General features: G+C 37.4%; 1 protein-coding gene across 4 annotated transcripts in view; it reads right to left on the bottom strand.

Annotated features, from left to right (window-relative positions):
* The window catches only part of Kdm2a (lysine demethylase 2A), a 79,019-nt gene that overhangs the window by 19,429 nt on the left and 37,765 nt on the right, over positions 1-21,825 (bottom strand). For all 4 annotated transcript variants that reach the window (XM_052193427.1, XM_052193419.1, XM_052193412.1 and 1 more), the window contains exons 7-12: positions 18,417-18,523; positions 17,882-17,975; positions 16,709-16,862; positions 15,267-15,382; positions 10,760-10,886; positions 7,975-8,369 (exon numbers count right to left, since the gene is read on the bottom strand). In XM_052193427.1, coding sequence (XP_052049387.1) covers positions 7,975-8,369; positions 10,760-10,886; positions 15,267-15,382; positions 16,709-16,862; positions 17,882-17,975; positions 18,417-18,523 — 993 coding nt within the window. The remainder of the gene's footprint in view (positions 1-7,974; positions 8,370-10,759; positions 10,887-15,266; positions 15,383-16,708; positions 16,863-17,881; positions 17,976-18,416; positions 18,524-21,825) is intronic.

Here is a 21,825-nt window from a genome sequence, read left to right as displayed (position 1 = left end):
CTTAAGATCAGAACACTTTATCCTCTTGACTCTATATAAGGTATAGGGAGTCAGAAAATAGGCCTTCCTCCCAGCAATAGTAGTCTCCTCTGCTTATCAGAATGCCTCATACTCCAGATACCACTCTGCAAGATTTCTGTCTCATTTACAATCCTACTGCCTCAGTTTTTAGATACAGGAAACATAGGTGTGACTATCTTATTGATCTCTATGAGGCAAACGGCCCTTCATCTTATTGACACTTCAGTGACATCATCTATTCTGTTCTAGAGGTCCTCAAGCCAGGGTGGAACTCAAAATTGGCTCATATACTCATTGGGTAGAGGCCTACACATGCGTATCAGCATAGGAAGAGAGGCTGAGCAGGAAAAGAAGGCTAAGGAGCAGCAGAATTTGCATTTTACAGATCCTCCTAATATAATTGCTGGTGCTGCTTTGACATAAATAACATCTAGCTTTCGCTACCATTCTGGTTTTGTAAAATTACATTTATTTATGTGTGCATGTGGATGTCAGAGGACAACTTTTTATCATATGGGTCTCTGAATGAAGGCTGTCAAGCTTGGTAGTAAGTACCATAAGCATGAGTTTCTGGAATAGATGTAGTGGCCTAATAGGCTTTCTGGGATCTGAGCTGGTATCGAGGGCTGTGTTTGTAAATATACTTTCTGCCAGACTGTTCCCCTCCCTGTGTTGCCTACCCAGGCTCAGCTCCAACCCCTGGGGGCTTAAAGTGACCCTCCTGGTTTCTGAACATGTGGCATGTGCTTATTTTCATAGTAGCTTTCAGAATGAAAGAGGCACTTCCGTGTTCTTGATTGAGTTCTTCCAGGAAATGCTTACATAGTCATCCTGAATTCAGATTGCTTCTCTGCACTTCCATTTTAAGATTTTAGGACCGAGTATATTCAGTTTATTTCGTATGAAAAAAAAAGTTTTAATAGTGATCTAGCTGGGGCTAGAGAGATGGCTTAGCGGTTAAGAGCACTGACTGCTCTTCCAGAGGTCCTAAGTTCAATTCCCACCAACTACATGGTGGCTCACAGCTATCTGTAATGGAATTTGGTGCCCTCTTCTGTTGTGTCTGAAGACAGCTACATGCACCCATATACATAAAGTAAATAAATAATTCTAAAAAACAAAAAGCAAATGACAAACAAAAGTTTCTTTAAACATGCTGATCTTCAGTGCTATCTATCCTAGAGGAATGCTAAAGTACTTTAGAAGAACATATTACCTCAAGGAAAATTAGTTATAGCAAAATCTAGCTGTGCACCCCCACCAAAAAAAAAAAAAAAAGAAGAAATAAAGAAAAGACATGCCACTATAAAACTCACTCAATAAATTTTCAAGTTACATATTTAACAGCCTAATTTGCCCTCTCCTATAATTAACAGCAAACACTGACTGACCAAAAACAAAAAACAAAAAAAAGTAAACTGGGCATGGTGGCAAACATCTGTAATGCTAGCACTTAAGATGAGACAAGAGAATGTAATAACTTCAGGACCTAATTAGGCTTCACAATGAGACCCTATCTCAAAAGCCAAGGAGGAGCTGGTGGTGGTGCCATCTATTTTTAATCTAAACACTTGTTAAACACTTGTGAGGCAGAAGCAGGTGGATCTTGAGGCCAGCCTGGTCTACATAGTGAGTTCCAGGACAGCCAGGGCCATAAAAAAAAAAAACAAAAAACAAACAAAAAAAAAACCTGTCTTGGAAACAATCACCACCTCCACCACCACAACAAAAAAATCCAAGAAGAACATGACCTTATAACACACACATAGTATATTGTTAGTGAAAATTACAAATGAAAATTTGTTGTATTGTTTTATTTTATTTTTACTTTGTGAATGCATACTTTCCCTGCATGTATATGCATCAACTGCATGCCTGGCAACTGAGGTAAATAGAAGCCAGCATTCTTCTTTGGAATTGGAATTACAAATGGTTGTGAGTTGCCTTATGGGTGCTGGTATGGAACCTGGGTTCTCTGATAGAGCAGCCAGTGCTCTTAAAAACTGGGTCATCTCTCTAGCCCTAGATAACTACTATTTCCATGGTTATTTGCTACCACAACTCTGATTCTGTCCTATTATACTTCTGGAGTAGAACTTAGTGTGAATTTTTAGATAAAAGATACAGTTTTTAAAAGCTTAATTTAGAGTAGCATGGATTTATTGCACTACAAAGAATGGTTTCCCAATTAATAAACTAAAGGCTGCTAGCATTTATGGAATGTTATTATAATTAATTTGTTTCATCTACCAGGACAGTTTTAACTGGTGAAAAGGAGAAGACTGGTACTTCCTCCTTACGTAGGATAAACTCTCTCATCTTCCTGCAGAGTTGGCTCTGAGCCCTGTACACAGCAAATGCACAATGTATGTATGTAGCCTGCTGTAATGCTGGTTCTACAAATGGACTCAAAAGCCCTAGAGACCAAGACTAACACTGGAATAAATGAATTTCATAGATTTGGGACTGGCTACTATGTTACTACTTAATTACTATCAGTAAGATTTATATTTGTTGGTGCTGATATGGAAATACATTCTTTGTCACTGAACCCTACTTCCAGCCCTCATTAATTTTAACAATTTGACACATATATGAGGAAAGCATAAGCTTTCATGTCTCTAGTAACTTAATGTTGCAAAGTATGATTGGTTCATGTGTATATACACTGAGGATTCTTTACCAGCAAAATAAACCAAAACAGATATAAACAAAGTAATAAAGTCCAAATAAATTCTTCCAGTTGATTGTCATCACCTTTCTAGTGTCCTTTTCACAGCAGCTTAGAATGTATTTTCAAGAACCCTTTGCAATGAGCTACTTCTGAATGAATGGGGCCATACTATACATCACCTTCTGCCTTTGTATTCAATATATTAAGTTGCAACTCTTCTACTTGAGAAACTAAGAATATCTGACAGTAGAAATACTATCTTTATTACATTTATTATATTTTCTCAAGCTGTCAAGGTTACTCAAATGTTTCCAGTATTATCTTTGATGATTTACTCTTTAAATGCTCTATTTTTTCCACATAATCCCATTCTAATTCTATACTCTATGATTTTTCAACACTGTAAAACTTAACATTTTAGAATGTTGAAAGTTCTTTATCACAGCACTAAAATGGACTTTTCTTCAAGGCTTTAGTCATCTGATCACTTTTTTCTTTCATCTGCCCTACTCACTCTTTCTGAGAAGCAGATAGATTTTAACAATATATAATTCTTTCTGCTTAAAAGAATAAACGGCCTCCTTTTGTCCCCCAACTGCAACTTAGCTATCAGCACATAATGCTAAGTTCTCCAGTGTTGCAGATTCCTGTCTGTGTAGTGATTTGACACCTACCCAACCTAATCGGTCTAATTTTGTTAGTGGTGTTGTTTGAGACAAGGTCTCTCACTCTATAGCCCAGACTGCTCTCAAACCTTGTTTCAGTCTTCTGAATGCTTGGTATTTATAGGCAGGAACTATCACCTTGCCTTACAAAGAAAGGAGTGGGGGCACTTTATTTTTGTTTGTATAAGGGCATGTGCATGAGTAGTACAGAGTTTAGGCCAGAAGAGGGCACCAGACCTCTAGAGCCAGTGTTAGCATGAGCTGAAGTAAGCCAATCAACACGGACTACCAAACTTGGATTCTCTTGAAAGAGTGGCAAAGTGGTCTTAAACTCACAGAAAAAGAAACTCCTAGGCTCAGCTGATTCTTCTGCCTTTATCTACATTTTGAGTAGATATTATTACAGTAACATGCCAATGCCAAGCTCTACAGAGGCTGCATTTTGACATCTCATTGAGGTAAACAAGAGAAGGTATGAATGAAGTCCTGAAATAAGAATCTAAACACTGGGGCTGGAGAGATGGCTCAGCGATTAAGAGCACTGACTGTGGTTAAGAGCACCGACTGCTCTTCTGAAGGTCCTGAGTTCAAATCCCAGCAACCACATGGTGGCTCACAACCATCCATAATGAGATCTGACTTCCTCTTCTGGAGTGTCTGAAGACAGCTACAGTATACTCACATATATAATAAATAAATAAATAAATAAATAAATAAATAAATAAATAAATAAATATTTAAAAAAAAAAAAGAATCTAAACACTGTCAGTCTATTCAGTCATAGGCCACTAGGTTCCTTATGTTCCAACCTGTGCCACAATACCTTAGCCAGTGTTGACAGCTATACTTCCTAGTAATTCTGATTAGTTCTGTGTGATTTTCATATGGTTGCAGTTCTTTGGAAGCCTCCCCTTAACTCATCCACTTGCTTTACTGCTGCTTCCTTTGTATTTTTTTCTACATTCTCTCCTGGTAATCTATTAAACTGCATTCTTTTTCCTTTAATTTCCATACAGAGGCCAAGCATGGCAGCCTGGTACACACTTGTGATCCTAGTACTTGGGATTCAAGTAGGAAGATTCCTAATTTGAGGTCAGCCTGGGTTCCCCAGCAAAACTCTGCCTAAAAACCAAACCAAACAATTTTTCTTTATTTAAGCTATATTAAATTGCTTACTTAAGCAAGTTTTTGTATTTCTAGCAGGAAATTTGACCTTGAACAATAAAATACTGTAGTATAATATGGTATCTACAACTGGATTTAGTTAAAATTAGATCCACAGGCATACTTAGATATACTTAGAACTGAAAAAAGATACTCATTTTTATGAACTAGAAACACATAGATCAAAAGGATAATTATAAGATAATCTTAGGAATTGTTTCTTTTATAGATTTCCTAAAGACAATTATTCAAGTTAAACAAGTCTCAAAAGTCAAAATTTATTGTCTCCCACATGCACTTGAGATGGAAAAACTGCAAAAAAGAGGTTGTTGTAATTACAGGTATAGACACCTAATTTATAACAAAGGTAGTAAAATACACACTGAAAAAAAGTCAGCTTTACCAAATGATGTTTGGAAAACTAGCTTAGACTATCTACGTAAAAGATCAGACTCTTTTCCCTAAACAAAATCAATTCAAAATGGGTCAAAGACCTATAGCATCAAAATTGACAGAAGAAAACATGAAAGTGGGCTAGTGAGACCATTCAGTGGGGAAAAGGCACCTCTGCTAAGTCTGGAGACCTGAGTTTGATCCTTGGAACCCATGTCATGGAAAGTGAGAAACAATATATTTTAAAAAAAAAATTGGAAGCTGAGTTTATTAGCAGATACCTTTAATCCCAGAACACAGGAGGAAGAAGCAGAGGTAGGTAGCTATCTGTAAGTTTGAGGCCAGCTTAGTCTATATATAGTGAGTTCCAGGACAGTTAGAGCTATATAGAGAGATCCAGTCTCAAAATCAAACATACCTCTAATAACGGAGGAGCCTAGGGGCTAGAGAGATGGCTCAGTGGTTAGAAGCTCCTGTGGCTTCTTCAGAGGACAGCAGTTTGGCTATTTAGCCCAATGGACATGGCTCAGAAACACCTGTAACTACAGTTCCAGGAATCGTCTAACACTTTCCTCTGGCCACAACAGCAGGCACAAATGTATAAGTAACATTTTATTTTTTGGTTTTTCGAGACAGGGTTTCTCTGTATTGCCCTGGCTGTTCAGGAACTCACTCTATAGACCAGGCTGGCCTCAAACTCAGAAATCCACCCGCCTCTGCCTCCCAAGTGCTGGGATTAAAGGCATGTGCCACCATTACTTGGTTATTTTATTTTATTTTTAGATACAGTAGTATCTCTGTGTAGCCTTAGCCGTCCTAGTACTCACTCTGTGATCAGGCTGGCCTGGAAAGCCATCACCACCACCTGCCAAAAAAACAAAACAATACAAAAAAACAAAACAAAACAAAACAAAAAAAAAAACAAAAAAAAATAACACACCTCAAGATGTATTTGTAAGCCAGGTATGGTAGCATAAACCCTTAATCCCAACAACTAAAGAGGCAGAAGCAGGAGAATATTTGTGAGTTTAAGGCCGTCCAGATCTATACAGGGAATTCCAAGACAGTCAAGGCAACATAGAAAGACCTGATCTAGAGAGATAACTCAGTGATTGAGCGTGTTTCTCCCTGTGATAATAACCAGAAGAGGGTTTCTTTTAGAAGTCACATGTACTGTTAGTTTAAACACATTAAGCATTAAAAGTGTATTGTTTAGAGGAAAATAAGAACTTTTGCACTATGGAGATGTCATGTTCTAAATGTAACTAGGAAGTTCTTATTCATATGTGTTTTTCTATACTCTGCAACACTGTATTTCATTATTATGTTGTATTTTTACATGCACTTCTCAGTGAAAACTGTACAACGCATTATAGCTGGAAGAAAAGTGCTCAGACCTACACAAAACACACTATAACATGAATGCATATGTGTTCCTTTCTGTGCTAATATCCAGAAGAGTGTTTCTTTTAGTCTTCAAATGTACTGTGAGCATAAACACATGAGGCAGCAGAAGGTATGTTTTTTAGAAGAAAATTAACCCTTTCCAGAGAACCAGAATTCAATTCCCAGCATCTGTATTGGGCAACTCAAAACACAAAAACTTCAGCTCCAAGAAAACCTGATACCTCTGGCCTCTTCAAACACCTGTACTCATGTGCACATACTCACACACAAATGTACAACCATTTATTAAAAAATAAAACAAAGCCAGGTGGTGATGGTGGTGCATACCTTTAATCCAAGAACTTCTGAGGCAGAGGCAGGAGGATCTCTATGAGTTTGAGGCTTCTTTGTTCTACAGAGTGAGTTATAGCTAGGACTATATACAGAGATCCAATCTCAAAAACAATAAACAAAAGAAATACAAATGCTCAATGATTATCTGAAAAGGTGTATTCAGTCATCAATACAAAATAAACTAAAGCTGCTGTGAAATTTCATCTCATTCTGGTTCAAATAATCAGAAAGATGACCAATGACTGGAGCTGGTTGTAGTAAAGAGTTTGCTGTGCAACCCTAAGGACCAGAGTTCAATGTCTATCTCACTGCAATACATATATGCCTCAGTCCAATCATAATGATAATAAAGAAAAAAAGAAAAGAAAGAAATCCAGTGATAATGCTAGTGAGGACCTGTGTAAAAAGGAATTCTTATACTTTTCTGGTGGAAATACAATTTGGTACAGGAATTGCTGAAATCAGTATGATAGTTCCTCAAAAAGCTAAAAGAAGAGCTACTACATAATCCAGCTACAATACTGGGTATATACTTGAAAGATTCCAATTCACCGTACCACAGATATTTGGATAGACATTTTTATTGCTGGACTATTCATAATAGCTATGAAATGTAACCAGTTGAGGTGCTTATTAACAGATAAATGGATAATGAAAATGTGGCACATAATTACACAATAAAGTTTTTGAAAAATAAAACCATGGCATTTCAAGATAATGGATGGAACTACAGGATATTTAGAATCTATATTTGTGTAGGAGAGAATGGGGTAGAAAGGAAACCATAGGAGGAAAGGAAGAGAGAAGAGGAAAGAACACAGGGTAAAGAAATGCAGAGACTATGGTTGGTAAGGACAGAATCAGCTTCTGGCCAGTTTCCTACCTCCCATCTCACATTAGGAATGTTAGAATTACAGATAGACACCACTGCATTAAGTTTTCCCTTATTTGTTTTTTGTTCTTTGTTTTAAAAATATAGGCCCTGGGAACTAAACCAAAGTCCTTATGCTCATGCAGCAAGGGAGTGCACCTGCTATACCATCTCCAGGAATTGTACTCAGGTCATCGGGTCTACTCACTGAGCCATCTCACCTGCCCTGCCCCAAGTGGTAAGCTTCAAGTTTAAATCAACAGTAAATACATTTATGTTCCCATTTTCAAAATGGTGACTTAATGTCACTCTAGAAATTGAAACACTAGGTGGCACTTACACAGGCACATACTAACTTCCCTGTAGTTGAAGGATCCATAATCCCTGTACTTTCTCCCCTTAAATCAAGAAACTTGACTTTCCTGCACATGTCAATGGCTGCTTACCTTCACATCAGCAATCAGAGCATCTTCGTCTTCTATCCCTGTGGGGACACACTTCTTGTGCAGTGGCAGTGACTCTAACTTATCTACAAGACATCGAAGACCTTCAAGTTCAAAGTGGGTCAGATGCACTTGCCTATCCTTTCTAGGGCTACACTGGGGATCCCAAACTTGGCCATTGTGGGATCCCCGGCTAGAGTCTGAGGATGAGTCTCCAGACAAAGTTTTCTTCAGACTTGGAAGACTTCGGCAGGCTTTGCCAAGTCCATCATAATCCAGGTTGACTCCATTAGCAACAGGGCTGGTAAGCACTGATCGCTTACTGTTCAAGCGTCGGGCTTCTCTGTCCACCCCTTCCTCATCACCATTTCCAGACTCCAACTCATTTAATTCCATATCTACCAATGCAAGGAAATAAATGCTAGTTGGCTAGTTTATCAACAAGAGGAACATCGCAGTACATAACAAGGCTATAAATGACGAGGCCAATGTTTCTGAAAATCATAGTTATAAACAGAAATAACCCTGTAGGAGTTGGGTGGGGTGGTGCACACCTTTACTCCCAGTGTATTGATAAGGAAAGCAGGAGGATCTCAGAGAGTTCCAGGCTAAAATGGTCTACATAGTGAGTTCCACACCAGTTAGAGCAAGACCCTGCCTCAAAAACCAAAAATAAAGTATATAAAACTACCATGTCAAGACTGGAGAAATAGCTCAGTAGTTAAGAACACTTGTACTTGCAAAGGATCCAGGTTCGATTCCCAGTACCCACAGATCTACCCACAACAATCTAGAACTCCAGGATCTGACATCCTCTTCTAACCACCGCAGGCACCAAGCACATATGTGGTACAAATACATACATATATTCCCATAATAAAAAAAAAAATTTAAGCCAGGCGTGGTGGTGCACACCTGTAATCCCAGCACTCAGGAGGCAGAGGCAGGTGAATTTCTGAGTTCCAGGACCCTGACGAGAGAGAGAGAGAGAGAGAGAGAGAGAGAGAGAGAGAGAGAGAGAGAGAGAGAGAGAGAGAGAGAATAAAAAAAAGTTGGACATTTACATTTCTTTTTGATAATAGGCAAATGTTAAGGCACAGAGCTTTAAAAACAAAGATATTAGAGTCTGATCAGACTAGTCTACGGTGTCACTTTATCAGCTATTAACTATAGTATAATAAAAAATTTAAAAAATCTTGAAAGTTCAACTTCTCATATGTGCCAGGTGATGGTTGTGTATGCCTTTAATCCCAGCACTTGGGAAGCAGGGGTAGGGGAGTCTCAGAGGACTCTCTCATTTGTAACAGGATCACACAGAGAAACCCTGTCTAGAAAAATAAACAAACAAAAAGACAAAACTAAAAAAAAAAAAAAAAAAAGATTTTCATTTGTAAAATCAGGCTAATTATATCTGCCTCACAGGTATATGATTATATTATACATGCATATATCATATATAAGAATTTAAACTATGCAAACTACTTAATAACAGAAGATTTTGACCACATGTATATAATAAAACATATTTAACTGATCAAAGGTTTGAATGTTCAATCCTAAATAGGACATCAATACAACACCTCTTCCAACTCTCAAGAACCAGAAGAGACAGAAAGAATATAATGGCTGACAGAAAAAATATAATGGCTGAAGGAAGGGATGGTGTATTATTCAATGCTACAGTTCAGGAATAAAACAGGAATCTTGAATTTTAAGTGGCTCTGACTGTTTATGATGCATAAGAACTGCATAAAACTGGGCCATCAATTTCCATCACAGATGGGAGGGGATCATAAGGCCCTGACCCTCCCGTAAGTCTATGGACAGTCAAGTACTGCTAGGTAAGTATTGCTCCCAATTCCCTCTCCTCCCTGGATCTTTTGGCAGTTTCTGGTTGTCGAAAGAGGGAGAGTTATTTTCTTAAGTGGTGTAGCCAGTTAAATAATACTTCACACAGGATTCTATGGTAACTCTAATTGCATTTATTAATTGATAACCCCCTAAAGGTATTATAGAGAGAGCTCAACAGTTAAGAGAACTGGTTGCTCTTCCACACGACTTGGGTTCAATACACAGACATACCACACAGTCTATAACTCCAGTTCCAGAGGCTCTTCTAACACCCTCACATAGACATGCATGCAGGCACCAATGCACATAAAATAAAACTGAATTCTCTTTAAAAAGAGAAAAAGAAAGAAAAAGGAATAAAACCTCTCTTTAAGAAAATGAAAGTAGGAGCTGCAGAGATGGCTTAGCGGTTAAGAGCACTTGACTGACTCTTCTGAAGTTTCTGAGTTCAATTCCCAGCAACCACATGGTGGCTCACAACCATCTGATGCCCTCTTCTGGAGTGACTGAGGACAGCTACTTACAGTGTACTCACATATAATTAATAAATAAATCTTAAAATAAAAAAGAAAAGAAAAAAGAAAATGAAAGTAGACAGGGGCTAGATAGGAAGAAGAAAGGAGATCTGCATGCAGGGGACCATAAGACTTTAGAGTAACGAGGGATAGATGTTTGAATATATCATAAGGAAGTCAGTATATATATGTTAATAAAAAACAAAAACAATGTAACACTTATATATGAATAGAGCAATCTAATCAAAGCAGTATCTCATTCAGCCCAGCAATACATATGTATTTAGTGTTCAATCGCAGTAAATGAATTTGGAATTTTCAGACAAGTACAAAAACAACAAAACAAAAAACCTCTAAACTGTAACTATAGTATATCGTCAGCTCTAGTGTGTCTTAAAAATTCATGGAATCAAGATACTTACCCATGCTAAGGGATTCTTTCTGAAATTCCTTAGTTAGGTGGGATCGGTTGGTTATGCAGTATACATATCGTTCCAACACATACCAACACATTTCATAGTAAAATGGGTAACGGAATTTATTTGGAACCTGCACAGAAAAAGAATAATGAGAAAACAAAGCAATGACAATTTTCAAGGGAAGAGACTATGAAAGACAATCTCTATAACTGTAATAATTAACCCAGGAAAAATTCTTGTTAGTCAATCTATGAATTCAAGCTGGTATCTGAGGCAAGAACTCTAGTCAATCTGTCAATTTTGAGAGACAGGAATGGTAGTTTGTAACTGCAATCCCAACGCTAGAGGCTAAGGCAAGAAGCAAGGTCAAGGCAGGCTTGCACTACATAGAGACCCTATCTCAAAAAGGAAAAATACTGCTTTAGGGTAAGTATGAAGGCATTCCACCCTTGTCTTTTTTTTTTTTTTTCTTTTTCTTTTTCTGAATCTTAAAGAACACAGGACAAAGAATCTAATGAATCATACACAGGACATAAAGTTACACTTATAGTAAGTCACTATATGCATGAAAGTATAATTTTAAACTCATTCTCAAGCTGCATGCTGTTTAGAAGACTAAGCCTTTGTCCAACATCTACCTTCAGTTTTCCTGGCTTGTCCTTTGTAGTATACCCACCAATGAGACTAATTTGTGTGGTTTTATCCGTCACTATCTTTGTAGCATGAGCACTCTTTCTAATTTAGAGCAAGTATAAAGAATGCCCTTTTCGCCCGGTGGTGGTGGCGCACGCCTGTAATCCCAGCACTCTGGGAGGCAGAGGCAGGTGGATTTCTGAGTTCGAGGCCAGCCTGGTTTACAGAGCGAGTTCCAGAACATAGGAACTATATGGGCTATACAGAGAAACCCTGTCTCAAAAAAACCAAAAATCAAAAAAAAAAAAAAAAGGAATGCCCCTTTGACATACTATTGTCAAGAATAAGATAAAATAATCATAAATCAATGAACAAGGAAGATGAGTGCCAGATGCCATTCTAAAATATATCTGCTACGCTCTGGATAATATCTTTATTTCTAGCACTCAGGGAGCAGAGACAAACAGATTTGTGAGTTTGAGGCCAGCCTAGTCTACATAGTCAGTTCCAGAACAGCCAGAATTACATAGAGAAACTCTGTCTAAAAAATAAAACTAAACTAGGCATAGTGGTCCATGCCTTTAATCCCAACATCAGGGACCCAGAGGCAGGTGATTCTCTCTGAGTTTAATACCAGCCAGGGTTGTTTTTGTTTATTTTGATTTTAGTTTTTTCCAGTCAAGACTTCATGTAGTCTTGGCTGTCTTAGAATGCTCTCTCTGTAGACCAAGCTAGCCTCAAACTCAAAAGATCTGCCTGCATCCTGGGCAGGCCTCATACAGACCCTAAGAGAACACAAATGCCAGCCCAGGCTACTATACCAGACAAAACTCTCAATCATCATAGATGGAGAAACCAAGATATTCCATGATAAAACCAAATTTGGACAGTATCTGTTCACAAATACAGCCCTACAAAAGATAATTGATGGAAAATGCCAACACAAGGAGGGAAACTACACCCTAGAAAAAGCAAGAACGTAATCTTCCAACAAACCCAAAAGAAAAGATACCCACAGAAACATAAAAATAACATCAAAAATAACAGGAAGCAACAATCACTATTCCTTAATATCTCTTACCATCAATGGACTCAACTCCCCAATAAAAAGACATAGACTAACAAAATATTTCTCATGTAAATCTTCAATTTTATCAGAAAATGTTTGTAATCCCACTTTTAATTAATTTAGTAATTTCTTTTATGTCTACCATTTTATCTGCATTATTTTTCATGATATTCTTCAATGTTAATATGTCTTTCTATATACTTCCTCTATTTTATCAGAAATGTTTCCAATGTAAATCTTTGATTTTATCACAAATGTTTCTAATTCCACCTTCAATTAATTTAGAGTTTTTACATCAACCATTTTTATGTAAAATTTTCCATGAAATAATCAATTTTAATGTGTTTGCCTATTTATTTCTTGAATATTACCAGAAATATTTTCCATTTAATCTTCAATATTATCTGAAAATGTTTATAATTCCACCTTCAATCAATTTAGAATTATCTTTATGCCTATCATTTTATCTATATAATTTCCATGATAATCTTTAATTTTAACATGTTTTTCTATATATTTCTACAATTTTATCAGAAATATTTTCCATGTAAATCTTCAAGTTTATCAGAAAATGTTTATAATTCCACTTTTAATCAATTTAGGAATATTTCTATGCCTACCATTATTATGTCTATATAAAATTTTCCATGATAACCTTCACTTCTAACATTTTTTTTCTACAATTTTATCAGAAATATTTTCCACGTAAATCTTCAATTCTATCATAAAATGTTTCTATCCCATATTTCAATTAATTTAGCAATGTTTTACATGTCTACCACTTTACTCCTTAATTTTCCATGAAAATTGTCAATTGTAATGTGCTTATCTGAAATATTTTCCATGTAAATCTTTAATTTTATCATAAAGTGTTTTTACTTCCCTTTACTTCCCTTTTCAATAAAAATTAAAAGAGAGAGAGAGAGAGAGAGAGAGAGAGAGAGAGAGAGAAAGAGAGCGCTGCCTGCTTCTGCCTTTGGGATTAAAGGCACAGGACCAGTACCAGCCACTGACAGCTAGGGCTGTTATACACAAAAGAAAGCCTGTCTTGAAAAACAAAAAAGTCGAATTCATTTCTTCTTTTTCCTCTTTTTTTCTTTCTTTCTGCCTGCCTGCCACCCTCTTTTTATTTTTTTTTTTTAAAGATTTATTTATTATATGTAAGTATACTGTAGCTGTTTTCAGACACACCAGAAGAGGGCATCAGATCTCATTATGGATAGTTGTGAGCCACCATGTGGTCGCTGGGATTTGAACTCAGGACCTTCAGAAGAGCAGTCAGTGCTCTTAACCGCTGAGCCATCTCTCCAGCCCCCACCTTCTTTTTAGAAAGGCTACATATTAAGGCCAAATAGCACCTCCTATGATGTCCAGTTATCTTTGTGAATTTAAAATGAAAGTTTTAAACCTTTCACCAGGTCACAGGGAAATCACTCTATCATCAGACAAGAAGCACACAACCAATGAAGCATACGACCAGACCCAAATCTGGAGCTCTTTAAATGATTATGGCTTTAACCAGAAATTTCTTCTTTCTCATTTAAAACCCAATTTCTTTCTTGCAAAAGAGTAGAGAGCTAGGAACTAACAGGTATTGGAACTCCTTAAACTAAGTACAATATACTATGTTCCTTGATTAGCCTTTGAAGTGTATTAATACTTCTTGGGAAAGTTCTTGAGTTAAGATCAAGTATAAATCATATAAAAATAACTCAATAAATTTTATGGAAGCTGATTAATACTGACACTTATGATGGGGAGGGATGGGCCCAACATGATGGCCTTTACCAATGGTTAGAGACGCATGCTGCCAAGATGGATGACCTCAGTTACATTCCTGGGACATGGTGAAAATAGAGAACCTGACTTTTTTTTTTTTTTTTTTTTGGTTTTTTGGAGACAGGGTTTCTTTGTATAGCCCTGGCTGTCCTGGAGCTCACTCTGTTAACCAGGCTGGCCTCGAACTCAGAAATCCGCCTGCCTCTGCCTCCCAGAGTGCTGGGATTACAGGCGTGCGCCACCACCGCCTGGATAAGAATCTGACTTCTGCAAGTTGTCTTTTAACCTCCACTCGTATGCCTAGGCATAGCAACCAAAATGCATGCACAAAATAAATAAAGTTTAATTTTAAAAAGATGTTTGTATTTTTACAATGGAAATGTAAAGAAGGGGAGAACTGGTAATCAAAATAAAGACAGAAAACCTCAAAGTTGTGAAATTTGAAGTGATCATCCCCATTCCACAAATTATTAATGAGTATAAAAATGAAAAACATGTTTCAAGAGATTATACAAATATCCAGAAAGCAGCTTCACAGACTTAAAAGTCCCCCAAAACAAGAGAGTCAAACATCCAGTATTTTTTTATTATGTTCTCAATTGTGGCAACTTTTTAATGAAAAAAAAAAAATATCTGAAAATGTGACAAATTATCCATGAATCCCTGTCTGATTCAGTTAGTGATTTGTTGGGATGGGACATAGCAGTATATGCATGTGTATGCTGGGTAGAGGGACCTGCAAGTGTCAGTTCTATCCATTACACCATGTTCATCCCAGAGCTTGAACCTTGTTATCAAACAGCATCAGTATCTTTACCTGCTAAGCCATCTCATCCCATCAATCTCTTTACTAAACCTGTCTTTTTCTTCAAAACACAGTCTTGCTACATAGGCCAGGCTTGTCTTAAGCTCACAATCTTCCTTTCCCTGAGTGTTACGAAGATGATAGGCACATGTAACCATGTTTACCTAACCTCTATCAGTCTTAAATAGGGAAACATCTTCACATATAATTGTTACATTACTCACCCGTGTTCGATCTTCAATGCTATATATCTTTAATTGCATGGGGATGTTGAAGCTATGCAAAAAATTGCCTCCAAACACTAATGTGTCAGTAGGAGTATACACAGCATGAATCCAACCTGGAAGACAGGGTCTAAGAGTCAGGACTGAAAGCACATACTGCAATTTTAGTTTCTTCAGAATAGTCTAAGACTTCTAAATTATATTCTTCTCTTTTTTTGGAAACAAATCCTTGATGCAGCCCATGCTCCTTTAATGGTTGGTCAAGTTGCCTTAATTTTCTCTAGAATAAATTATGTTTTATAATATAATGGTGAGCATTAAATGAGACTATATATCTAAGGAACAAGTTTTATTTATTTTTAAGGCAGGGTCTTAAGATGCTGTTCATGCTAGTCTCAAACACATGCCAATAGCTAAGACTATAAGTATATGATCCCACACTCAGTAGAAGATGTGTGGATTTTTAAATTTTTATTGCTAGAGATAAAACCCAGGGTATTATGCATGCTAAGCAAACACTCTACCATCATGTAACTCACTCAGTGCAAGGAACTTTTAAATAAATGCTGCTACCATTTTTTGAAGCACCAATTATGTGCCAGCTCCATACAAGATAGTTTATTAATATTCCTGTGTAGTTTCTCAAATAAAAACAGATTTGTTTAAGTATTTGACCAAAGTAGTACTGAGCAGGCAAATACATGGCTAGAATTCTCAAAAACTTGTACCTTTTATATGCATTTATTTTAGAATTAAGATGCAATGAAAATATCTATAATTTACTCATGCTTGGTGGTGTACACCTTTAATCACAGCACTCAAGAGGCAAGGGCAGAGGCCAGCCTATAATACACAGCAAGCTCCAGGACAGTCAGGACTACACAGAGAAACCCTGCCTAGAAAACAAAAACAAACCAAAGCTGCTGATTCAGCATTGCCCACTTAGGTGGGGAAAGTTGCTTTCCTCACTAGAGAGGACACATCACATGTAAAAATTCTGGATTACTGGATTTAATATATAGTCCAAATGAATATATGTGAGAAGCACTGTACCAGTATTAAGCACTGCTTTTGTTATTTTTCATTTTTAAGATTTATTTATATGAGTACAATGTAGCTATCTTCAGACACACCAGAAGAAGGCATTGGATTCCATTACAGATGGTTGTGAGCCACCATGTGGTTGCTGGGAATTGAACTCAGGACCTCTGGAAGAGCAGTCAATGCTCTTAACCACTGAGCCATCTCTCCAGCCCTTGTTATTTGTTTTTAAATACATATTCTCTACGTGTATTCTCCATAAAAACAGGAAAACACCATTATATGCTGCTGACTATATAGCCATGCACATACAGGCCTCGCTGGACACTGAATTCAGAGTCTTATGCATAATCAGCTTTAAGAAACCTAGAAAGCAATCTACTTTCCCCCACTTTGCTTACCTGAGGGTATAACGAAGGTATAGCCCTGCTTGAGCTCAATTCGTTGGCAATCTGACACCCGGTCACCCAGAAAGATGTCTCCCTGTTTCCCTGATAGCAGCCAATTCTCGTACAGCTCCAGGTTGTGGGCTGTAGGGGGGATGAGCCAGAAGACCTGTGAGTTAAAAAACTTCAGTCTGTTAACAGCTATTGACATGATCCAGTCGTCTCCCTCAACTGATAAACAGGCACAAAGAGAATTGGAAGGTAGAAGGCTTGACTATCTGGGTAGTTCGGGACCCAAACAAACAGATCCATCTTGCCAGTCACTTGGTCTGACAGGATCTAGATATCCTGGGATTGTGGCAGTAGAAGAACCCTGAACACTAAATGAAAAAGGCCTTGGGCTTATTATGCGGGTAATCCTTAATAACTAGCTAGAGGCTTAAATAGCCCAGTTATTTAGACATAATTAATCAACTCTAAGATATTGGTCTAGGCTGCTCTGTCTTAATATAGTAACAAGATCAATAGGACAAATTATGATCCCACCTACACAAACGTAAGTAAACAAAAGAGCTTTGGATACGGAAGTCCAGAAGTTCTGTGTTAAGCTCTTGTTTTCATCCCAGCTGTTCCTGCTAACAGATGTAGTTCCTGCAAGTGGAGGATGATAACGCTACAGATCTCTGCTTTTAATTCCAGATTGCAATTCTGATACACTATTTAGAAAAACTCATTAAGATGGAATATATTTTATTATTATTGGTATGTAACTCTTTTCCAGTCCTCAAAAAGACTTAATGTTCCCTTTAGTTACATTTCAAAACAATACTTAGAGACAAGAAGAGCTGGCTAAATCCTAATTTGCTGGACTTTTGGTTAGTATATCCAAAACTTATGCTCCCTTCCTCTACATTACTTTTCTTACAGATACAAAAATGATACTGTCCTCCTAAAATTACCTCTTAGCTTCACCTAGAAAATTTCTGCTTTAAGAACTGGCCAAATATTGGTAGAATGACACTGGCCTACATAAATACTAAAACTCCAATGGAATAGCTACAAAAGGTAACAGAATCTACAACTCTCTTCAGATATGAATGGATGATGTTTCCTGGTATTGTATTACTAGGTGTGCAGATTTATTAAGCATGCAAATCATCTCTAATTCCAGTGCTACTGTGCCCGTACCTTCCCACCTTGGTGGATGTGGTACCAAACAGAAGTACCTCCAAAATCCACATGGAAGTCAGTGTAGCAGCCTCGGACACTCATCAGACAGTACCTGACCCAAAGAGAACCAGCAGAATAATTAGTACACTGTTTAAGAGAACTACCCACCAAATGGACATTCTCTCTCCCAGTGAGCCCTTCTACTTGGCATCTAATAAACTTCTAGTAGGTTTTCTTTCTTTCCTTTTTGGAGGGTTTGAGGCAAGGTTTCCTGTCTGTCCTGGAATTTGCTACTTAGAGCAGGTTGGCCTTGAACCTCTGCATCAAGGCACCATCCATATCTTGCTAAAGAAATTCAGTTCTTTGTCACATTTCCAGGACCATACAGTCTTTCCTCTTTATTATGAGATAATGTGCCATGTAATTTGTCACATACTCTTTCTTATCAATTTGATGATTTAAAACAGCAAAGCTAGAAAAGGGATGGACTATTCCTTGTTATCAATGTTATACCTCACAGAACACTCAAACTGCACAAGAATGAGTAACTTACTTTTGCACTTTAGGGTACTGCATCTCTAAGATGGCATTTGTTGATTCAGTCTGACTTTCTTTCAAGTGCCTTGGCCACATGTTATCTACCCAGTCAATGAAATCCACCTTTTAAAAAAAAGAGAGATGTTTAGGGTCCAAGAAAAGCAATGGGGTTACAGAGAATTTTAAGGTCAAGAAAGCAACTCCTTTAAATGTACACTGCACAAAATAAAATTTAAAAAATCTGTGAGCCTTAGAGTCAAAAGACAAATGTTCTGTAAATAGATAAAAAAAGAGAACTGGTTCCAATAACATAATTGTACAACCAGCTCTGACCAAAATGAATTCATTAAAGACAGTTTACAACTAGAAACTTTCTTCTGTCAATATTGGTATAATAGAGGTTGGAAAATTTTAAGAGATAGTTTCTAAAGATACAAAGATCAAGGCTGACAAGATGACCTAGTTTGATCCCTAGGCCTCACATAGTGGAAAAGACAGAAAATTCCCATACATGTGTACCATGATGTGCATATGTACATGCTTATAAAATAAATGCTTAAAAAAAGACCGAAAAGGGGAGAAAAAAAAAAAATTCAGTATGTGGCATAGAAACTACTGAGTTAGTAATCATAAGTTCCTAATTTATCAAAAATTTGAGCTCAAAGAGATAGTTTGGTAATTAGCTCTAGTCTTTGAAATGGCTGGGCATTTTAGTGCACACATTAATCTCAGGACTCAGAAGGCAGAGGCAGGAGGATCTAAGTTCCAGGCCAGCCAGCCATACATAGTGATTCTGAAAAAAGAAAAAGAAAAGAAAAAAAAAGTCAAAGAAAGGAAGGGGATACAATGATAATGGAAGGACAGACAGACAACACAACTAGACTGCTTAATGGTTAAGGGCACTAGGTGTTCTATACCTAGCACCCATATTGCAGCTTACAACATAAAACACCTGGACCAAACACCCATACACATAAAAATAAATTACTTAAAACAAAATAAAACAACAACAACAAAACTAAGAGCTGGGCAGTGATATCGCTCACCTTTAATCCCAGCACTCAGGAGGCAGAAACAAGTGGATCTCTGTGAGTTAGAGGCCAGTTTGGACTACAGAGTTAGTTCCAGAATGGACAAGGCTATGCAGAGAAATCCTGTCAAAAAAAAAAAACAACAAAAAAAAAAACCCCAAAAAACCAAAAAAACAAATAACAAATAACAAAAAAACAAACCAAACAAACAAACCAAACAAACAAAAAACTAAAAAAGCCAAACCTTGGGATACTCAGAATACTACAAAGTAGACTTCATATATGAATGGTTTTAATGTTCCCAATCTTTAATAATCAAGCTCTATATTTATAGCAATAATCATCTTTAAATTAAATTCTAGAACTATTAAGGAATACATTTGTAAGCAATGCAACTGTAATTCTCATGTTGTTTTCTGTTGTTTGAGACAAAAACTTACTCTGCAGTACAGGCAATCCTCTTGTTTCTACCTCCCAAATGCTGGGATAACATACAAGGACCACCATGCTTTGGCTTCATGTTTCCTTTTACTGAATTCTTTATTAAAAATGAACATTATTAAAAATGGTTAGTGGCATAAACCATTATCTTAGCACTGGGGGGTAGGTGTATTTATGCTAATATAGGAAAGATTCTTGTCATTCTTGTGGGAAAGAAGCCTATTTTCACAAGAATCTCTGCTTTTAGCTGAATATCTGGTCCAATCATACACAATGAAAAAAGTTGGGCATAGTAGCACATACCTTTAATCCCACCACCGGGAAAACAGAGACAAGTAGATCTCTGAGTTTGAGGCCAGCCTGATCAACATGGTGAGTTCCAAGAAAGGCATAGCTACACAAGAGAGAACCTATCTTCAAAAACCTAAAAAAACTAAAAACAACACAAAATATACACTGACTCACAAACTAGCAAAATACTGAGTTATTTTTCTCTTTGCTATACATACCAATAAACTATAGTTATAATATTGGAAATATAGTAATATAGCTGTAGTCCATCTAGAAAGAGTAAACATATTACTAGCAAATATCATATATTAATTTTGGAAAGCAAAGGGTATGGGTATAATTAAGACCTTTTTTTTAAAAAAAGACCTTCTTCTTTAGACTTCCATGTAGCTGGAACCACCATACCTAGCTTGAGTTCATTCACAGTCAGGAATTAAGGGAGGAGAGACTCAAAAATATATATAGGTACATTTCAAAAGTGAAGCCAACTCCACTTTCCGAATAGCTTTCCCAATAGAGTAGATGGCCAGTACTTTACCCAAAGATAGATAAAATGAAAATTAACTTTAGGATAATAGGGTATCAAAAACCAATGAAACCAACTCATTCATCACTACTATTTTTACCTACTAAATCCTATAACATGTTACATAAAATTCTCACCTAGTGAAGTGGATAGATTGGTGGTGCAAAATTCACCTTGCTCTCAACAATATGTCCCTTAATTTTTGTTCTTTATTTTTTGCACGGAATCTCTCTTATACAGCCCAGGCTGTCTTGAAACTAGCTATGCAGACCATGCTGGCCCCAAACACAAGAGACTCTTCTCCTTCTGTCTTCTGTGGGTTGGGATTGAAGACTTATGCCACCAAACATGGCACACATTCTCAAACCTAACCCAATTAATTCCCTTAAGTTTCTTAGCAAACATAAAGCTATTGGACAGAAATTCATTTAAGCCAGTTTCCCAGTAACACTTTAAGATTCTTATCTATCACTGAAAGACCAAGTTCCCAATTAAGTTCTTGGTGAAAATGAAATGATTTTGGAAAATGAATTCTGCTAAAAATGAAAGTTACTGCTATTGAATACTCTTTCCTACATTTAGCTTAATTTTGGCATGCACAGAGCTATAAAAATGCTTCCACTATAAAGACCTTCTATTGAAAATGAGAATATAGCTCCCTGCCCTGACCACCCGCAGCAGTCAAGAGAGTTGGCCATGTCCCTTGCCAGCTGCAGCAATCCAGAGATTAGGCCCTGCACCTCACCAATGCCCACGCTCACCTACAGTAGTCAGAAGTTGGGAGAGTTGAAACCAGGGCTTGAGATCATGGACTAGCCCTGTTCCCTCACTGGCAAAGACACAGGAGAGCCAATCCTGAGGGTGTAAGCGGGTGAGCTGGTCCAGCCTCTTACAGGCTGCAGCATTTGGGAGAATGGGCCCCTCACCCTGACTCGGCAGCACAGGTTCAGTAGAGCAGGCCAAGGGCATGAGGACAGAAAAGCTGACTGTGCTTCCTGCTGACAGCACTGGGTGGCCTAGTTGGAACAGTGCTGGATAAAGCCTGCACACTGACAAACTCAGCTACCACCCCAAGACCAGATTCAGGGCTCTAAGGTGGCCCAAAATCTTTATCACATGCTAACAGTTGGGGTTCA

This window comes from Apodemus sylvaticus, chromosome 1, assembly GCF_947179515.1.
Source record: "Apodemus sylvaticus chromosome 1, mApoSyl1.1, whole genome shotgun sequence".
Classification (NCBI taxonomy): Eukaryota; Metazoa; Chordata; class Mammalia; order Rodentia; family Muridae; genus Apodemus; species Apodemus sylvaticus.
This window is presented reverse-complemented; position numbering and strand designations above follow the sequence as displayed.